Source organism: Osmerus eperlanus, chromosome 4 (assembly GCF_963692335.1).
Source record: "Osmerus eperlanus chromosome 4, fOsmEpe2.1, whole genome shotgun sequence".
NCBI classification, from domain to species: Eukaryota; Metazoa; Chordata; class Actinopteri; order Osmeriformes; family Osmeridae; genus Osmerus; species Osmerus eperlanus.
The window spans coordinates 13,665,632-13,680,820 of NC_085021.1; the positions used below are offsets into that span (position 1 = coordinate 13,665,632).

Below are 15,189 nucleotides of genomic sequence, written 5' to 3' on the forward strand. Positions count from 1 at the left end.
CAGCAGTGTTAAAAGTACATAAAATGTCATTTTTATTTTACTTAGTTGTATTTTGCTTAGCATTGTAATTCTATGTTCATATAGAAAGCATTCTATACAGCATCAGGCAAGAAATGTTTCACTTTTTCCATTTTTGTTCTCTTCAGAAATCGATGTGGGAAAGGGGCGTGTTAGATCACGCTAGCACGCTATGATTGAGTTCGGTGGACACATGGTTATATTTAGTGCAGTTATTGCGTTACAGAGCAACCATCGAAAAAAAATTATAGTGCAATTTTTTATCTACTTACACAAAAGAAGTCCAAATGGTCTAAGGCGTCTTCAATGTTAGGGTTAGTATTGCATACAGAAGAGACAAGAGGACATTAAAGTGTAACCCTTGTAAAAATTGTGCTTCATAAATTGAAAAAAACTCATCAATTTCTATATTGGTCCGCTTTGAAAAACATTCTGCCAAAGTACAGTTGAAACAGGGAACTAAGACATGCAAGGCTGCATTTTAGTAAGTCACTAATTTCTTTATATTATAAAGGCATTTTTCTGCCACTTGTTATAAGATATTCTAAAGCAAGTAAGTATTGGACAACTTTTTCCTATTGATCGATCGAAGTGTTATACTGAATGCATTTCAGTTTCAATATAGGTTCATGTGGTTTTCTTTTCAGAAATGTTTAAGTAACAATGTATTTTGCAGACAGATTGAATTGTCTTCACAACAAGAATATCACGCAAGATAACAAAGAGATTTGTAATCAATGCATTACTAAAGTACTTAAGAAAGAAACAATCAAGTTTCATGCAACACTTGCATAGATATATTTCTTTTTTTCATTTTTTTTCTATCATGCTGTGATTATTGGAAAAATACCGAAAACTACAGAAAGATAAAGGGTGAACGTGGAAGTACTAGACCAGCAGTCTGGCCAGTCAGTCCCAATGATCCCTGTGCAGACAGGTCTCTTCCCCACTGCATCCAATCCATATGCTCATGGACTAAAGGTACAGTCACAGTTGCTACAGCTGTGAATACTTTTGGAACACCACACCACAACAAGTTCCTAACATGAGTCTATGAGGTGACCTGTTGAACGTGAGTCAGTGATTGGCTGATGGAGGCTGAGCTCTCATGCACAGGGAGACTTAAGGGTCTGCCTAAACAGCTGAGGTTGGTAGACAGTTGCAGTACACACAGACCAACAAAGATGCAAAGGACTAAATAGTTTGTGCTGGAAGTGTATGTATGTTTGGGGGGTGGGAGGGTGATATTTTCAAACAAACTAAAGAGCAAATATTGTATGAAAAGTGTTGTGATACTGTATGTGTGTGAGGGAGTGGGTGAGCAAATGCTACAATCAATCATGTGCTACAATCAACTTGATGACAATCATTTGGGCGAAATGACATCAGCTAACACCAGGGAGTGCAAGAGGTCGATGGCATGCAACATTACATTCATGGATGCCTGCCTAGAGTATACTTAAATGTGTGCGAAAGAATGTGTGTAAACAAGTAGGTTGGCATTTAATTTGTCCACATTTGACATTAACTTTCATTTCACCATCCTGATTACATTCTTCAAGTCAACTTTGTGTGTGAGTCTTTGAGAGGAGTAATTTACACAATATTAAAGACTAGTGATGCTCAAACAGGAAGTGACAGTGTACTGCAGCTCCATGAAGCTTAAAAGTAGTTAACCATATAGACTCTGAAATACCTGTATTTCTTCCAAACCATTCTCAATAATAAAATTTAACACATTTCTCTGAAACAAGTAACATGATGTTCATATTGAAAAAATTCAACAAACTAAATAAAATAGCCAAAATACTTCCCGTGCCCATTCAGTATATACACTATATTTGGATGCATTACTATTTCCCATATTAATGAGCAAACATAACATTTCTACATTTGTTTTTCCTTAAATATCCTTCTGTTCCTGCTCTGACCTTAATGTGCAAATAGTCTTAACATAATCGTATTTAAACATGCCATAATAAAGATACATGAAGGGGTTTAAGGCCAGTAATATAGTCATCATCATACAACACATAAACCTTAGTGATGCAGCTAACGGAGTTGACATATAGCTACAGTAGCAGCCTGAAACATGTCCATGGTAGGTGAGTAGCCCTGTAGACTGAATCTGATATACAGAACCTCATAGAGGAAATCGGTCCCCATGTTGAATAAATCAGGTATCTGGAAGAGTATGAGTGGAGAAGGTGCAAGCCATAAAAATAAAAAAAATTCTGTAAAGAGTTTTACCAGATCTTCAGTCTGACTGGGCAGTTTTGAAGCAGATATTTTTTAGTGATTGAAAATCTAAATTTAAAAGATAGATAGATAGATCAATAGGCAAATTCAAGACTGTGGTTCTCAGGTCAATTGTGTTTGCAGTGTTTTGGTGTTAGTAGACTGATAAAGCTGTGGGTGGAGGTTGGGAGAGGAGCAGACCTGCAGAGTGGGGGTTTTGTGGCCAAGATGGTACACACAATGTCTCCTAGTACTGATCATGTACTGTAGAGTTTGGAACATGGTCAGGGCAGTGTAGGTAGTTGTCTGAGGGCCAAGCCATAGCTGTGTCGGTGATCTAGTGGCCATCTACTGGCTCAGTAGTTGTCTCGGGGCCAGGGGCGGCTGCGCTGGCGGTTGTTGCGTTGGTTGTGGCCTTGCTGGGCATCGCGTTGAAGCAGCCTGTCCTGCGACTCATGCCCGTTGGCACTGTGGATGCTACCTGGGTGCCCGCGATGTGGGGGGTACATGTCCCTATATGTGTGGGCATGGACGGGAGATGCATACTCATCCTCCTCTTCATCTTCCTCCTCCTGCTCCTCCTCCTCTTCAAAGTCCTCATCTCCCTGGTGGTGTGGGCTGCCCCTCCGGCCGCGGGACAGGGAGTCGCTGGCCTCGTCAGATGGCATCAGGCTGTCCTGCTCCAGGGGGGAGTGGGTATCCTCCCCTGGCTCCTCGTCCTCACCCCCCACCCCCCGGGGGGGCTGCTGGGGCTGGTTCTGGATGACATCAGGACAGTGAGGGGGGTGCAGAAGGGGAAAAAAACAGAGAGAAAAAAGAAGCCAGTATCAGTGACAACTTTTTTTTTTTTTTTACTTTATCACTGCAAAGCCAAGTGGCTTTGTGTCTAAGGCTTGCTAGTCCTGATGGTTGCAGCAAACATGGATATAAAGTTACAACCAAAGACACTCTGTACGAAAGAAATGTGGAACAACAACAGTGGAGCAGTTGAATCATGGGTGGTGAGTCAGGGGGAGGATAAACGCTTTGACATTACCTGATATTTTGGTTAATACTACTCATAACGTGAACACCGTGTCCTAGGTGACATTTCCACAATCAATGCAGTATATTTTGAAGTGAGAAGTTCTTGGGATGGTTCAATTCGCTCTGTTTGTGCATTCAACCTTGTTTTGGCCAGTGTTCACACAACCACTTGCCAGCCATATCATTCACAATAGCATTCTATGCAATTGTGAGAAGGTGCATCATTCACAAAGCAAGTCACAGATTGTCCGCTCATCTTCGCGGTCATAGATATTGAATCAAAGAATTGTCTTTCTTATTGTCTGTTGTTTTATTACTGTTTTATTAAATAAACAGAAAATGGTTATATTACTATTTGCACTTTTTACTATACAAACTATATGTCTGCTTTGTGAATTTTCTCACAGCATTTACGAAGCTTGTTGCATAGTGTCAATAAATTAGAAAAGTTGGATACAATAAGGGGCAGTATATTTAAACTGTTGTATGCGGGGTTTCATTCAGTGTGAGGGTAGTAAGAATTATTAGTAAGGTTTTAAGGAAGTAAGGTCTTATTTCATTGACTCGGTGAGGTTTGGGGTGTAAGGTGTCAAAGGTTTCGGGGTTGAGAATGCACATAAGTAAACCCTACTACTCACCCCATTTTGTAAGCGATCATTCAATTAATTCCTGTGTTTCAGAAAACTGAAAAAATGTTAAGCAGGGATGAGTGAGAAGGCAGACTGACAGTCCAAGGAGACAATTGCGAACACATAGAAGGGAGCTTGAGACAAGTGAGAACAAGGCAAAGGAGAGTCTGGGATGGGGACAGTCGGAAAGGACAGCGGCAACATACAACACATTCAACATAAGGAAGATGTCTATGTACTAATGAGTCTAGGATGCAGTGTCAATGTCTATGTGTCTCATGCGTCAGTCAGACACCACAACCCTTCTGTCTTCCATCTACCCTTCATTACAAAACACATAATATCCCTCTACTGTACATCCTTCCTTCTGTCCTCCTCATCTCTGTCTCTCTCTCTCTCTCTTTCCTCAATATCTACTCTTCCCACCCACCCAAGTAAATATATCTCACCTGTAAGCTAGAGATGGCTGAAGGTGGAGTTATCAGGCTCTGGTCCAAAAGGGGATTGAGGGAGGTGGTGCCAGGCAAATGAGTGGCACGCCAGTAAACATCTAGATAGTCAGCCAAGTGCTCACAAGCGTCCTCCAATTGGTTTTCATCCAAAATGACATCAAACATATCCTGTGAAGTAAAATAGGTGCAAACGGTTGTTTCAAACGGTGGACTACTTGTTTAAAATGTTAAAATACTAGAATTGTGTTACAAGTTCATGGTTGTGGAAGGAGGTATGTTTGAAGTGACTCACAGGGGGGCACTGAGACAGTTTATCCCCAGCCATCATCTGCACATTCAGGTGCTTACTCTGAGACTTCCCTCTGGACTTGATCAGTCTCTGGAGCACCTAAAACAGAAAGAGAGAGAGAAAAAGAGAGGGAGAGAGATTAGCTATGAAAGCATCTATGAAACAATACAAATATTCAAACATAGTAGGAATGTGAAAGTGTGCTGCTAGCCACCTTTGGAGAGGACACTTTGACGTAGACGATGATGGGAGCCAGGGAGGTCTTGGCTAGCTGGGCTGGGTGATTGATAGTGTCTGCATCCAGTACCACCAACTGCAAGGTCTTAGCCAGCTCAAAGATCCTCTCAATCTCACTCTGCACCTCCGCTAAACAGGAAAAAGACCGGAGCCAGTCCAAACTCAGAACTGGTAAGATATCTAACTAATGCCATGAGTAATGCATCTTTACCTATACTGGAGCGTGTATTTGACCGCTCCATGATGGGCCTCTTGTTCAGGACAGATCTCTTGGCTAGTGAGAGGTCTGCTGTTACTCGTGTGATGGAGATTCTGCAGGGTTTTCCACAGGGGCAAGCCCAGAGACATAGAACACAGCAAGTTCAGTTAAATATACACATGTGAAATGAAATCGACATTTGAGCTGTTGGTGTGAGCAATGGTGTAATTTTACTGACCGTCCCTCAAATCTGTGTTTTAAAAAGTCAAAGAGAGCTTTCTGCATCATATCTGTCACCTAGGAGATAACAGGTAAGTCAGAACAGAAACACAGAGAAACATTTCACAACAAGAAAATAAACATATCTAGAGACATGGTGTGCTATATAATTCACTACAAATGAGCCCCATTTAACCAGCATCTACATTTAGATCAAGAAATGATCCACGCTTGGTGTTTATTCCACTGAGGGATGATGATGTGAAAGAGTGCAGCAATCAAAAGGGAGAACAGAGGCTGAAGACTGAAGGCTGGTTAGGACATACTTGGGGTATAATGAGAGACAGAGGGAGGAAGAGAGAGACTGACCTCATAGCCCTTCAGGGAAGGCCCCACCAGGACCACTGGCCTCATAGACGGCACCACATCATAGGGAGGTACATGCTCAGCCTATCAGAGAGGGATATGGAGGGAGGGGGAAAGGGAGAAAGGAAGAGATGATGTCAGTCTGTCAAGGTATGGCTCAGATTTCTATTTGAATAGAGTGATAAAGAAAACCTACCTGTTTTAGCTTCTGTTTAGCTTTTGAGGAACAGAGTATTAAATTCAGTGATGGAGCAGTTGTATATTCAGTCGGTGAAAAGTTGAAGAACGATGTTATTAACTTTCCGGATGGTATTAATGGCGCAATACTTACATTCACCCACAGATGGTGGTGTGGTCCTCCAGCTACCAGACACCATGTCACCCAGGCTGGATGAAGAGTTCCCTCCCGTTTTCCTGCACCAGAGGTCATCATTGTACAACAGTAGGGGGCATTGTATGGAACAAGAGTCAGGGACAAGAGTCAGGGATCACAGCTGGAGTTAGAGGCCACTTCTTAGGTCGTCCACTAACCTCTGTTTCTGCTCCTGTTTGAGTCTCATGGCCTCCAGACGTAAGGGGCTGGGGATGAAGGTGATGTCTGCCCCCTCTTTCACCAGCCGACCTATCCACCAGTCATTGTTGTACTTCTGCAGGTTCAGGACAACAGAATGACTCAACACTTGGAGTTCTCTGCAGCTGATGAGCCTCTACAGTCTATGAATAAGAAGAAGAGCTGGCCTCCAGTCACATTGCAGCCCCTCACCTCCTTAATGTGCAAGAAGTCTTTGGCATCAAAGTTGACTGCAGCACCTTGGACTGGACAGTCCTCGTCCAGAGCTCCGCAGTAACTCACATTCGTCCTCACTGCAAATGCTACAGGTTTGGACTGCAAGGACAATGAACATGACAGCCAGGGTGATCGGTCTGGAATATGACATGTGAATAATTAGATGTGTCCTTGTAAGTGGCTGGGCTGTGTAGTTGAGCACAATGGATACCTTAGCTCTGTCGAGCTGTAGCTGAGCCTGGCGCTCGGCTTCACGCCGATACGCCTCGCGGTCCTCCTCCGCTGACAGGTCGGAATCCGACGGTCTACTGGTATACGAATCAGCCGACCCCTGAGAAAACGTACAGGTTGATGAATTTGTGACAAGGGTCGAAGGTGAGGGTTGACTCTCTAAAGAGTGGTGAGATGGCGGCCACAGTCTGAGGTCTGAGAATGATCCGGCCTGGTTTTGAGTAATGTCATATGGGGATATACACACACACACATTCACCCGCACACACAAACAGTGCTTTGGTCTCACCCACATATGAGCTCTTTTGTACACCAAATATAGCTCAAACGAGCCAACTGCTTCCTCTCTCTGCCTCTTCACCCCCCTCCTTCCCTCCATCCCCCTCAGTGCAGTGCAGTGCGCATACATCCTTTATCCCCCTGTCTGTATTCTCAGTGGACACCTCGTTAGCAGAACATACAGTGCATCTCATTTATCATTTAGTGGTTTAATATAAGGACACGCCTAAGGATCCTATAGCACACCAAGCTTTGGGGAAAGCAGCAAATGAAAACAGAGACCTGCTTGCACAAACAAACAACTCCAAGTCTAACAGATGCTTAATTACTTTCAGTGTACACAGTTGAAGTGTAGCATAATGTTCTGTATAGTAGGCTATTACTGATACAATCAGAAACAAAGTACAGACATGAGATCGCCAACTAAACATGCAGTAAAACACTGCATCAGCTGTCCCAAACCAGCGGCCAAACAGATATTCCACACATACATACACACTCACACACACACACACCCACACACACACACACACACACACACACACACACACTATAGCAGAGGTGATGGACCCGGTGCAGCTCGGCAGTGTGTTCCTCTGCCTTCCTATATTTGGATCCTCTGAAGAAACTCAGCCCTGAATCTGTCAACACTGAGGAGCGCATCGGGGAACAAAGCCAGCCGGACATGACAGAAACAAGGGAAGAGAGAGGAGGGGAGAGAGACACTAAGGAAGAGAGAGGAGGGGAAAGAGACACTAAGGAAGACAGAGGAGGGGAGAGAGACACTAAGGAAGAGAGAGGAGGGGAAAGAGACACTAAGGAAGAGAGAGGAGGGGAGAGAGACACTAAGGAAGAGAGGAGAAGAGAGAGACACTAAGGAAGAGAGAAGAGAGAGGCACTAAGGAAGAGAGAGAAGGGAAGAGAGACACTAAGGAAGAGAGGAGGGGAGAGAGGCACTAAGGAAGAGAGAGGGGGGGAGAGAGACACTAAGGAAGAGAGAGGAGGGGAGAGAGACACTAAGGAAGAGAGAGGAGGGGAGAGAGACACTAAGGAAGAGAGAGGAGGGGAGAGAGACACTAAGGAAGAGAGAGGAGGGGAGAGAGGCACTAAGGAAGAGAGAGGAGGGGAGAGAGACACTAAGGAAGAGAGAGGAGGGGAGAGACACTAAGGAAAAGATAGATAGGAGGGAGAATACATTATGCTAAATATTCTCTATTGAAGTCCATACACACAACTGCACAAAAACATCCACATTGGCTAACATAAAAATACTTAAACACATACCGACCTAACCCCCGTGCATACATTTTATAGTAACAAATGCGTTCTAAACAAGAGATTCAGATACTGTCTTTAGGTAGGTATAGAGACTGTTAAAACACTATGCCTGACCTGGCTCTCTCCTGCACTGGCTGGAGCTCTGTTCAGAGCCAATCTCTCTCAAACCCTTAGAATGCCATGGACTTAAGTCTTGGGAATACTGCACACAAACAAAAAAAATATACAGAAAGGAAAAACTATAACTCTGATTTAATCTATAAGAAGAAACACAAAAGATCTCATCTTGTTTTATGAAATCTGTTGCTGCTTATGTCCATGTACACTTTTACATTGAATATTCTCTCCTGCACCATTGCAATGTTGATGCTGCTCTAAACAGTTATTATATTCAGCCAACAGAGGGAGCAGTGACTGTTTTACGTGTACACGCACACACACAGTATCTCCACTTGGTTTTTGTGTTAGATAACTGGATCTGATTTCCACCACTCAAGCGCTCTGCAAGCCAATACTGCACCAGTGCCAGAGTTGTCGGTGTCTTACTGAGAGAGAGAGGGGGAGAGAAAGAGAGAGAGAGAGAGAGAGAGAGAAAGAGAGAGAGAGAGAGAGAGAGAGAGAGAGAGAGAGAGAGAGAGAGAGAGAGAGAGAGAGAGAGAGAGAGAGAAAGGAAGGAAGGAAGGAAGGAAAAAGAGCAAGAGAAAAAGGTAGACATTGTCTAGAAAAATCTAGATACAGTTGAGTAGAGGTGAGCAGGAAAAAAAATGATATAGCGAAGATTAGGTTATCTCTCCAAGATAGATAAGACTAGTACAGACTGCAATGATGCTGGAAGGAGACGAGTGACAGTCGCAGAGATAGGGAATAGAAACGTCGAAACAGACGTATATAGAGAGAAACCGGATAAATGGAGGAACGAACACACAGATGGACAGATGGGGGCTTTCCATACCTGACTGATAAGGAAGGTATCACTAGAGCCTGACACAGACATGAGACGCCTGCTCAGTAGCAGCTCTGCATCCACTGTGAACATAATTTACCCCCCACACACACATTCTCTCTCTCTCTTTCTTTCTCTCTTACACACACACACACACACACACACATACAATAAATGGTGGGAGCAGGGAAAGGCGTTAAGTGCTACTTAATGATGTTAGGGTGCAGAAAGAGCTGCCTAGGTTGCCTCTACCATCCATTATTAATGCCTGGAGATCAGCTCAGGGAGCAGTGGAGCAGGGGACCAACAGGCTGCTGAACTGGACTCTGCTAGCTTGCTCCATATCTAACACTGCTGTATGATTGGTGGGCTATGTATACATACCACCATCTATACATCTGTCTATCCATTCATCTGTTCATCCATCTATCCATCCCTTCATTTATCCATCCATCTATTAATCCATCTATGCAGCCAGCCAGCCATCCATCCATCCATTCAACCATCCATCTGTCCATCCGTTCAATATAAATTCCAGGTGGGTTGTCTAATATTAGGAATAGGAACGATGAAAGTGAGGAGACATATGCAATTAGTGGACAGTGTAATAGTACAGGAATATTAGTATATCTTGAGTTAAAGAGCAGAGAGTGTGAGTCTGTTTTCATGGATAATGTCTCTGTCTAAAGCTAAATTTAGCTGCTTCTTGACTCCCCCCTCCATTCCTGTGATTAGTCTTCACACCGCAGAGCTGATGGCCCACAACTCTACTGGGAGGGGCCAAGTTCAAGGGAGGGAGGGAGGGGATAATCACACAGCCAGTCTAGAGGCCAAAATCCCAGGAATGGACGTACAGATACACTAACACATACACACACACACACAATGATGATCATGCTGTTGCTATAGCCAGTACAAAGCTCATAAGTATCAGTTAACCCTACAATATGTTAGGGAAATGCTGTATGTTTAAAACAAGCGGATAAGTGACCGAGATTGTAGGGAGCTTGATCAACAGTTAACAATACATAGATGCACACAACTTGCAAATTCCCAACAATCACAATTAAACAGATCTCTGCACAATTACCAAGTCTTAACATTTGAGAAATTTAAAGGTAAACAGTCATGCCAAATGTCGTTGTGGAGAAATGTGATATAATGGACAGAATTGAAAGGTAGTGTAATGAACAAAAGTGAAAGATGAAAGTGCCAGATTCAAAACTAAAGAGGCAGAAAGAAGCCAGTGATGTGAGGCGGTCTGACAGAAAACCCCAGGAGCTCCATAAAGATATGCAGGGGAAGATCAGTTCAGAGATGAGGAAGGAGACAACGGGTAGGAGAAGGAGAGACACTAAATCTGGAATAGAAAGCGGGATGGGATGTGGAGAAGAGATAGAAAGGGAGAGAGGAGAGGAGGAGATGTCTCCATGGGGAGTGTCTGTACTTACTCAGTTTGGTAATGCTGCCTGTCCCTCCCTATCTGGACTACATGCTGTATGCAGTCATACTGTACTGTGCTCCATCCCTAAGCCAGGGAGGACATGCACTGGAACAGTTTCCAGAGCCTCTTTCACTCCCTCCCTCCCTTCCTCCCTCTCACTCCCTCTCTTTCTCTCTCTCCTGCGCTCACCTTTTGCTGAGAGCATGATGTACGTCACTTGATCAAATCCACCTCCTCTCTGTTTGTTTCTCTTCCTCACTCACTCACTCACTCACTCTTTCCTTCTGAATCCCTTGAATCAATCCCAGTCTTCGCAGTCTTGCCGTCAAAGAAAAACGTCATCATATCTCTTTAACTCTCAGTGTTTAGAATCAGATACTGTACCTCAACCTAAATATCACCTCACCTTCCGAACACTTGGTTACTCACGGCACCTCCGAGCCGGAACAGACACCTAACTACAAAGCAAGAGGCTTTCATGAGCATGACCACAGTGTTGTGGAAAGGTTTTGTCAGTATTTATGTACTTCACAGTATGCTTTGTTATAATACCTTCTATATTTCACATACATCCTTGCTTAGGGACAGCCAATTGTATTCTACTGCAGAAATGAGTCATACTCTACTGCTCCATGATAGCAACCCCACCCTATCAAAATGGAAAGTAAAATAAACAGTTATTGAATATATCAACAGGACATAACACTATTACCCCTAACCCACATCTGAATACACACACACATGCACTCACATATACAGATGTAAAAATTCTGGTTTGAACGAACACATCACCTTGAGTCTGCAAATGAGTTTTATTAATATTTTAGGTTCCATGATATTCTTAGGGAATCTGGAAATTGTCATTGAACCTCTAATCAGTATAACTAATGTTCCCCTCCTAAATAAAATGTCAGCCCTTTCTCTCCTCTCACCCTCCCAGGGACAGAGAGCACCAGCGAGGGGTTCTTCCTTGTTCTTTTCAACACAATAGTGTCAAAAACGATTCTGTTACCTCTCCATACGACTTGATGTTTGTGACACAGAGATTGTGTGATATCGTATATTATCATCTTAATAATGAACAAACAAAAATATGATGCAGGCCAGGAGGAGTACTTCCAACATTCCACACAATTTCAAGAGTCAATCCCTGGTTACTAATGTAGTATTTACCATTTGCTAATTCTCCCATTGTCCTCTCTAGCCATGCTTCAAACCTCCAGAGGGTTTCTAGTGTAGGTTGCCACCACAGGAGACGCCCCCCAATCCAATATTTGGATTGCTGGATGAGGTCTTTGCTTGATGTTTCTCACTACTATTTGTGTGACTTCCTCTTGGTAGTCATGTTGCAGGCTGGGAGACACCCTGCCCCCACCTCTCATGTGCTTAAGACTGGAGCTGCTGGATGGAGTCCCTCCTCGATGGGTGTCACACCTCATTGTGTGACTTACGGTTGTATTTGGTCATATGTCGATAAGTGAGGGTCAAGATGTGGTCTGATTGGTTATTCTAAATATAATAATTGGATATAAAAGAGTGTGAAGCATAATCTAGATTCTTCATCTCCAGAGGTTCTTCTCCTCAGCTCTGGCTTCTCCTTCTCCTCGCTCACCTCTTCCTCTTTCTCTCTGATTTACAATAATCATAGTAGAGTAAAAGTAAGATTTAAAATAAAATGTCATAACATGTTTGTCTAGTAATTGATTTAATTCATTTGTAATGTTATTTATATTCATTTGTAACATCAATTTAATTGAACTCTCCTTCGACCATTCTTGCTCTGATTTAATCCAAAGAGTCAAATAGCTGCAATTCCAGTATTGGTTAATATATACACTGTCCAGTTTACCCCTCTTCCATTAGATCCAGGGGCATAATTTTGGTTATTTGGCCAATATAAAAAAAACTACTATGTTGAAAATTTGAGTCAATATGTGGTTTGATTGGTTGATCTTACAAATGATGTGGTTGGGTATAAAATGGAATGTTGAACATTGTTCTCAATCTTTTACATCTCCTTGCTCTCTTCTTCTTTCTCTTTCTCTCTCAAATTTACAATAATCATGGTAGCGTAGGTAAGATTTAACCCTTCATTTGTATCATGTTTTTCTTGTAATTGATTGAATTCATTTGCAATGTTTTTAACAATCATCTTGAAATTGTCAAATTACTACAATTCCAGCATATTTTATTAAAACACACTGACCAGGTTACCCCTCTACCATGAGATCAAGGGGCATAATTTTTGTTGTTTGGCCAATTTTAAAACCCCTACTTTCAGTTTCAGACTTATGATTTTATCAACTGAATGAAGCCACTTCTGATTTTCCAGATTCAGACAAGGTTTTTGGTGCTTATGTCCCCCTCTACTGGCCCCCAGCTGAACTACAGATGCATTCTTACTGCACTGACATGCTAAGCAAATCAGAGCATCTGCATAGACATTACATGGAGACTGGTGACGACTTAACTGTACACATATAGAATGACATTGTAAACAAAACCACTAGCTAAATATGTGGTGACTTTAATTTGAACGTAAACCCATTTTCTCTCTTCCCCTATTGCTTGAGGTTCTGTTTAATAAGATCAAACCTCCAACCTGCCTCATGGTGGCTTGACCTGAAAACATTAATTATAAAACTGGGCTGGGTTATGATTTTCATGCAACACTTCTGCTTCTACAACAAAGGTACATACTGCACTCTACAGGACATCAGGAAAATAACAACCAAATTATGAACGCAGCTGGAGAAATATAACATGAGTATCATTGAAACAAAACCAATAACTAAATTAAGTTTCATATAATCACTGATATTAGGCCCGTAGACAGGACATTAGTTCAAATGACCCACCTGTCGTTTGATGAAGCTGGAAGTGGTGTCTGAGGATGTGCTGCCATCTGAACGTTTGAAACGGCTCTTCCTCTTGGGCAACTTCCTTGGCAGCTGTGGACCAGGGAGAAAGAGGTTAGAATGGACAGGGATACAGGGCCACCATGCTCTGATGTTTGCTACCCTTCAGGGATAGTTGGGCCCAATCTATCACGTTCACTTTTTCTTTCCTATGTAAATAGTTGTTAACTAATTGTATTACTCCTTACCTATGACGTTCATAAAAGAGTAGCCTAACTGACTTCTCAGATTGTGTTAAAAATGTCATTTTGCAAAGCGTTAACAGACATATTGATCTGTTTTGGTTTCCAGTCCTGACATTCAACAAAATATACAGACTGTACAGGACATTCCAATAAATAATAAAACTGCATTCCACAGTGCATGAAAATCAAAATAGAGGCCCGAACTGCGGTTTGAATACAGGGGTAAATGACTAAAGCGTTTGAGCTATGTATTGTATTTAAGAATGATAGTGCATTTATTATCGTGTTCTCAATATCAATTTATGAAGGACTTAAATCGATCAATGTTCAGATCTGTCAATTGAGAATTTGTCATCGCGTTCTGTCGCTCTTGCTGCCATTCGATTGGCATCATGCTGTTTCGCCGAAAGAGCTCTTTAACAAGCGTAGGTAGAAAGTGCTGTCAGCGATACGATTTTATTTCAACAACAAGTAGCAGGGCATTAACTATTTTCACGCCACACTTTGCAGAGTGTTAAAAAAAAGATTACACTTACCTGAAAATAGTGAGACTGTGAGCTGGTTTCAACACCAGCCAGTGGGTCTGCAGACGATTTGGACATTTTGACTTGCACCATCTATTTGAGAGCGCAGGGAGGCGGGATGCACACACAGACATGGGTTATTGGAAGAAATGGAGATACAAAATACATCTATGCAGTGGCAGAGTAAGGGTGCAGAGTAGTAGATCTGTGTGTATAGGCGGGATCGCAGACGGAGCTATGACCAGTACAAACGGTACAAATGCGGAATAATAACACAGAAAGTCAAGACTCAATCTACAGTTGATCAGTAACCTAACGATAACCTAATGGCTACGTTTACACATCTCCTGCTCAACGTAGACTACTCTCTCTCTCTCTCTCTTTCTCTCTCTCTCTCTCTCTCTCTCTCTCTCTCTCTCTCTCTCTCTCTCTCTCTCTCTCTCTCTCTCTCTCTCTCTCTCTTACACACACACACAGACTTAGGTGAACATGGTATATACATTTTATTTATGTACAGCTTCATTTGAGCCTTTAAATATATGATATTTTCTCTTTACTTTAAGACCATGTTACACTGTACAGTAACAAAACGGCATGTATCTTAATTAATGTGTTTTAGTATTACAAAAATAAATACATAAACAGAATATCTTCAGATGTTGATATTCTCTTGGTGCATATATGTTATTAAGTTCAGCAGTGCCTTCCACCAGCACACTAAGTTAGTGTTATTTTTGTGTGTGCATTGATGCAAGGATCCTTTTTAGACTCACTTCAAAATCTATGAATTGAAAAAAGCTGAGCTGATAAAGCAAGTCTTAGGGATGCAATGCTATCAGGACATGTTATCAACACGTCTGTGTTTGAGTGCTATCAGGAGTTATAGCCTATGTGCATCATATACTGAGTGATTGTGAGTGGGACAGG

General features: G+C 42.3%; 1 protein-coding gene across 2 annotated transcripts; it reads right to left on the minus strand.

Moving 5' to 3' along the window:
* Positions 1–24: 24 nt before the first annotated feature.
* Positions 25–14,618, minus strand: cacnb3a (calcium channel, voltage-dependent, beta 3a). 2 transcript variants are annotated; one of them, XM_062459289.1, is made up of 15 exons: positions 14,275–14,618; positions 13,494–13,586; positions 6,672–6,791; positions 6,437–6,559; positions 6,205–6,320; positions 6,005–6,087; positions 5,870–5,889; positions 5,677–5,757; positions 5,327–5,385; positions 5,101–5,201; positions 4,867–5,018; positions 4,656–4,751; positions 4,361–4,531; positions 3,921–3,966; positions 2,882–3,014 (listed from the first exon to the last, which is right to left on the minus strand). In XM_062459289.1, the coding sequence occupies exons 1-14, from the start codon at positions 14,353–14,355 to the stop codon at positions 3,937–3,939; spliced, it is 1,326 nt and encodes a 441-aa protein (XP_062315273.1). In that variant the 5' UTR covers positions 14,356–14,618; the 3' UTR covers positions 2,882–3,014; positions 3,921–3,936. The 2 variants fall into 2 exon arrangements, with proteins under 2 accessions (XP_062315274.1, XP_062315273.1); XM_062459290.1 differs by lacking the exon at positions 3,921–3,966 and having other exon boundaries at positions 25–3,014.
* Between the last annotated feature and the right edge of the window lie 571 nt (positions 14,619–15,189).

Excerpts from the sequence above, each read along its gene's own strand:
- cacnb3a (XM_062459290.1), bottom strand. The coding sequence starts at position 14,355 with ATGGTGCAAGTCAAAATGTCCAAATCGTCTGCAGACCCACTGGCTGGT. Across the intron at positions 5,890-6,004 it reads ACCACCATCTGTGGGTGAAT|CTAAACAGAAGCTAAAACAG; the intron begins GTAAGTATTGCG and ends GTTCCTCAAAAG. Across the intron at positions 5,202-5,326 it reads AAACACAGATTTGAGGGACG|AATCTCCATCACACGAGTAA; the intron begins GTCAGTAAAATT and ends AAAACCCTGCAG.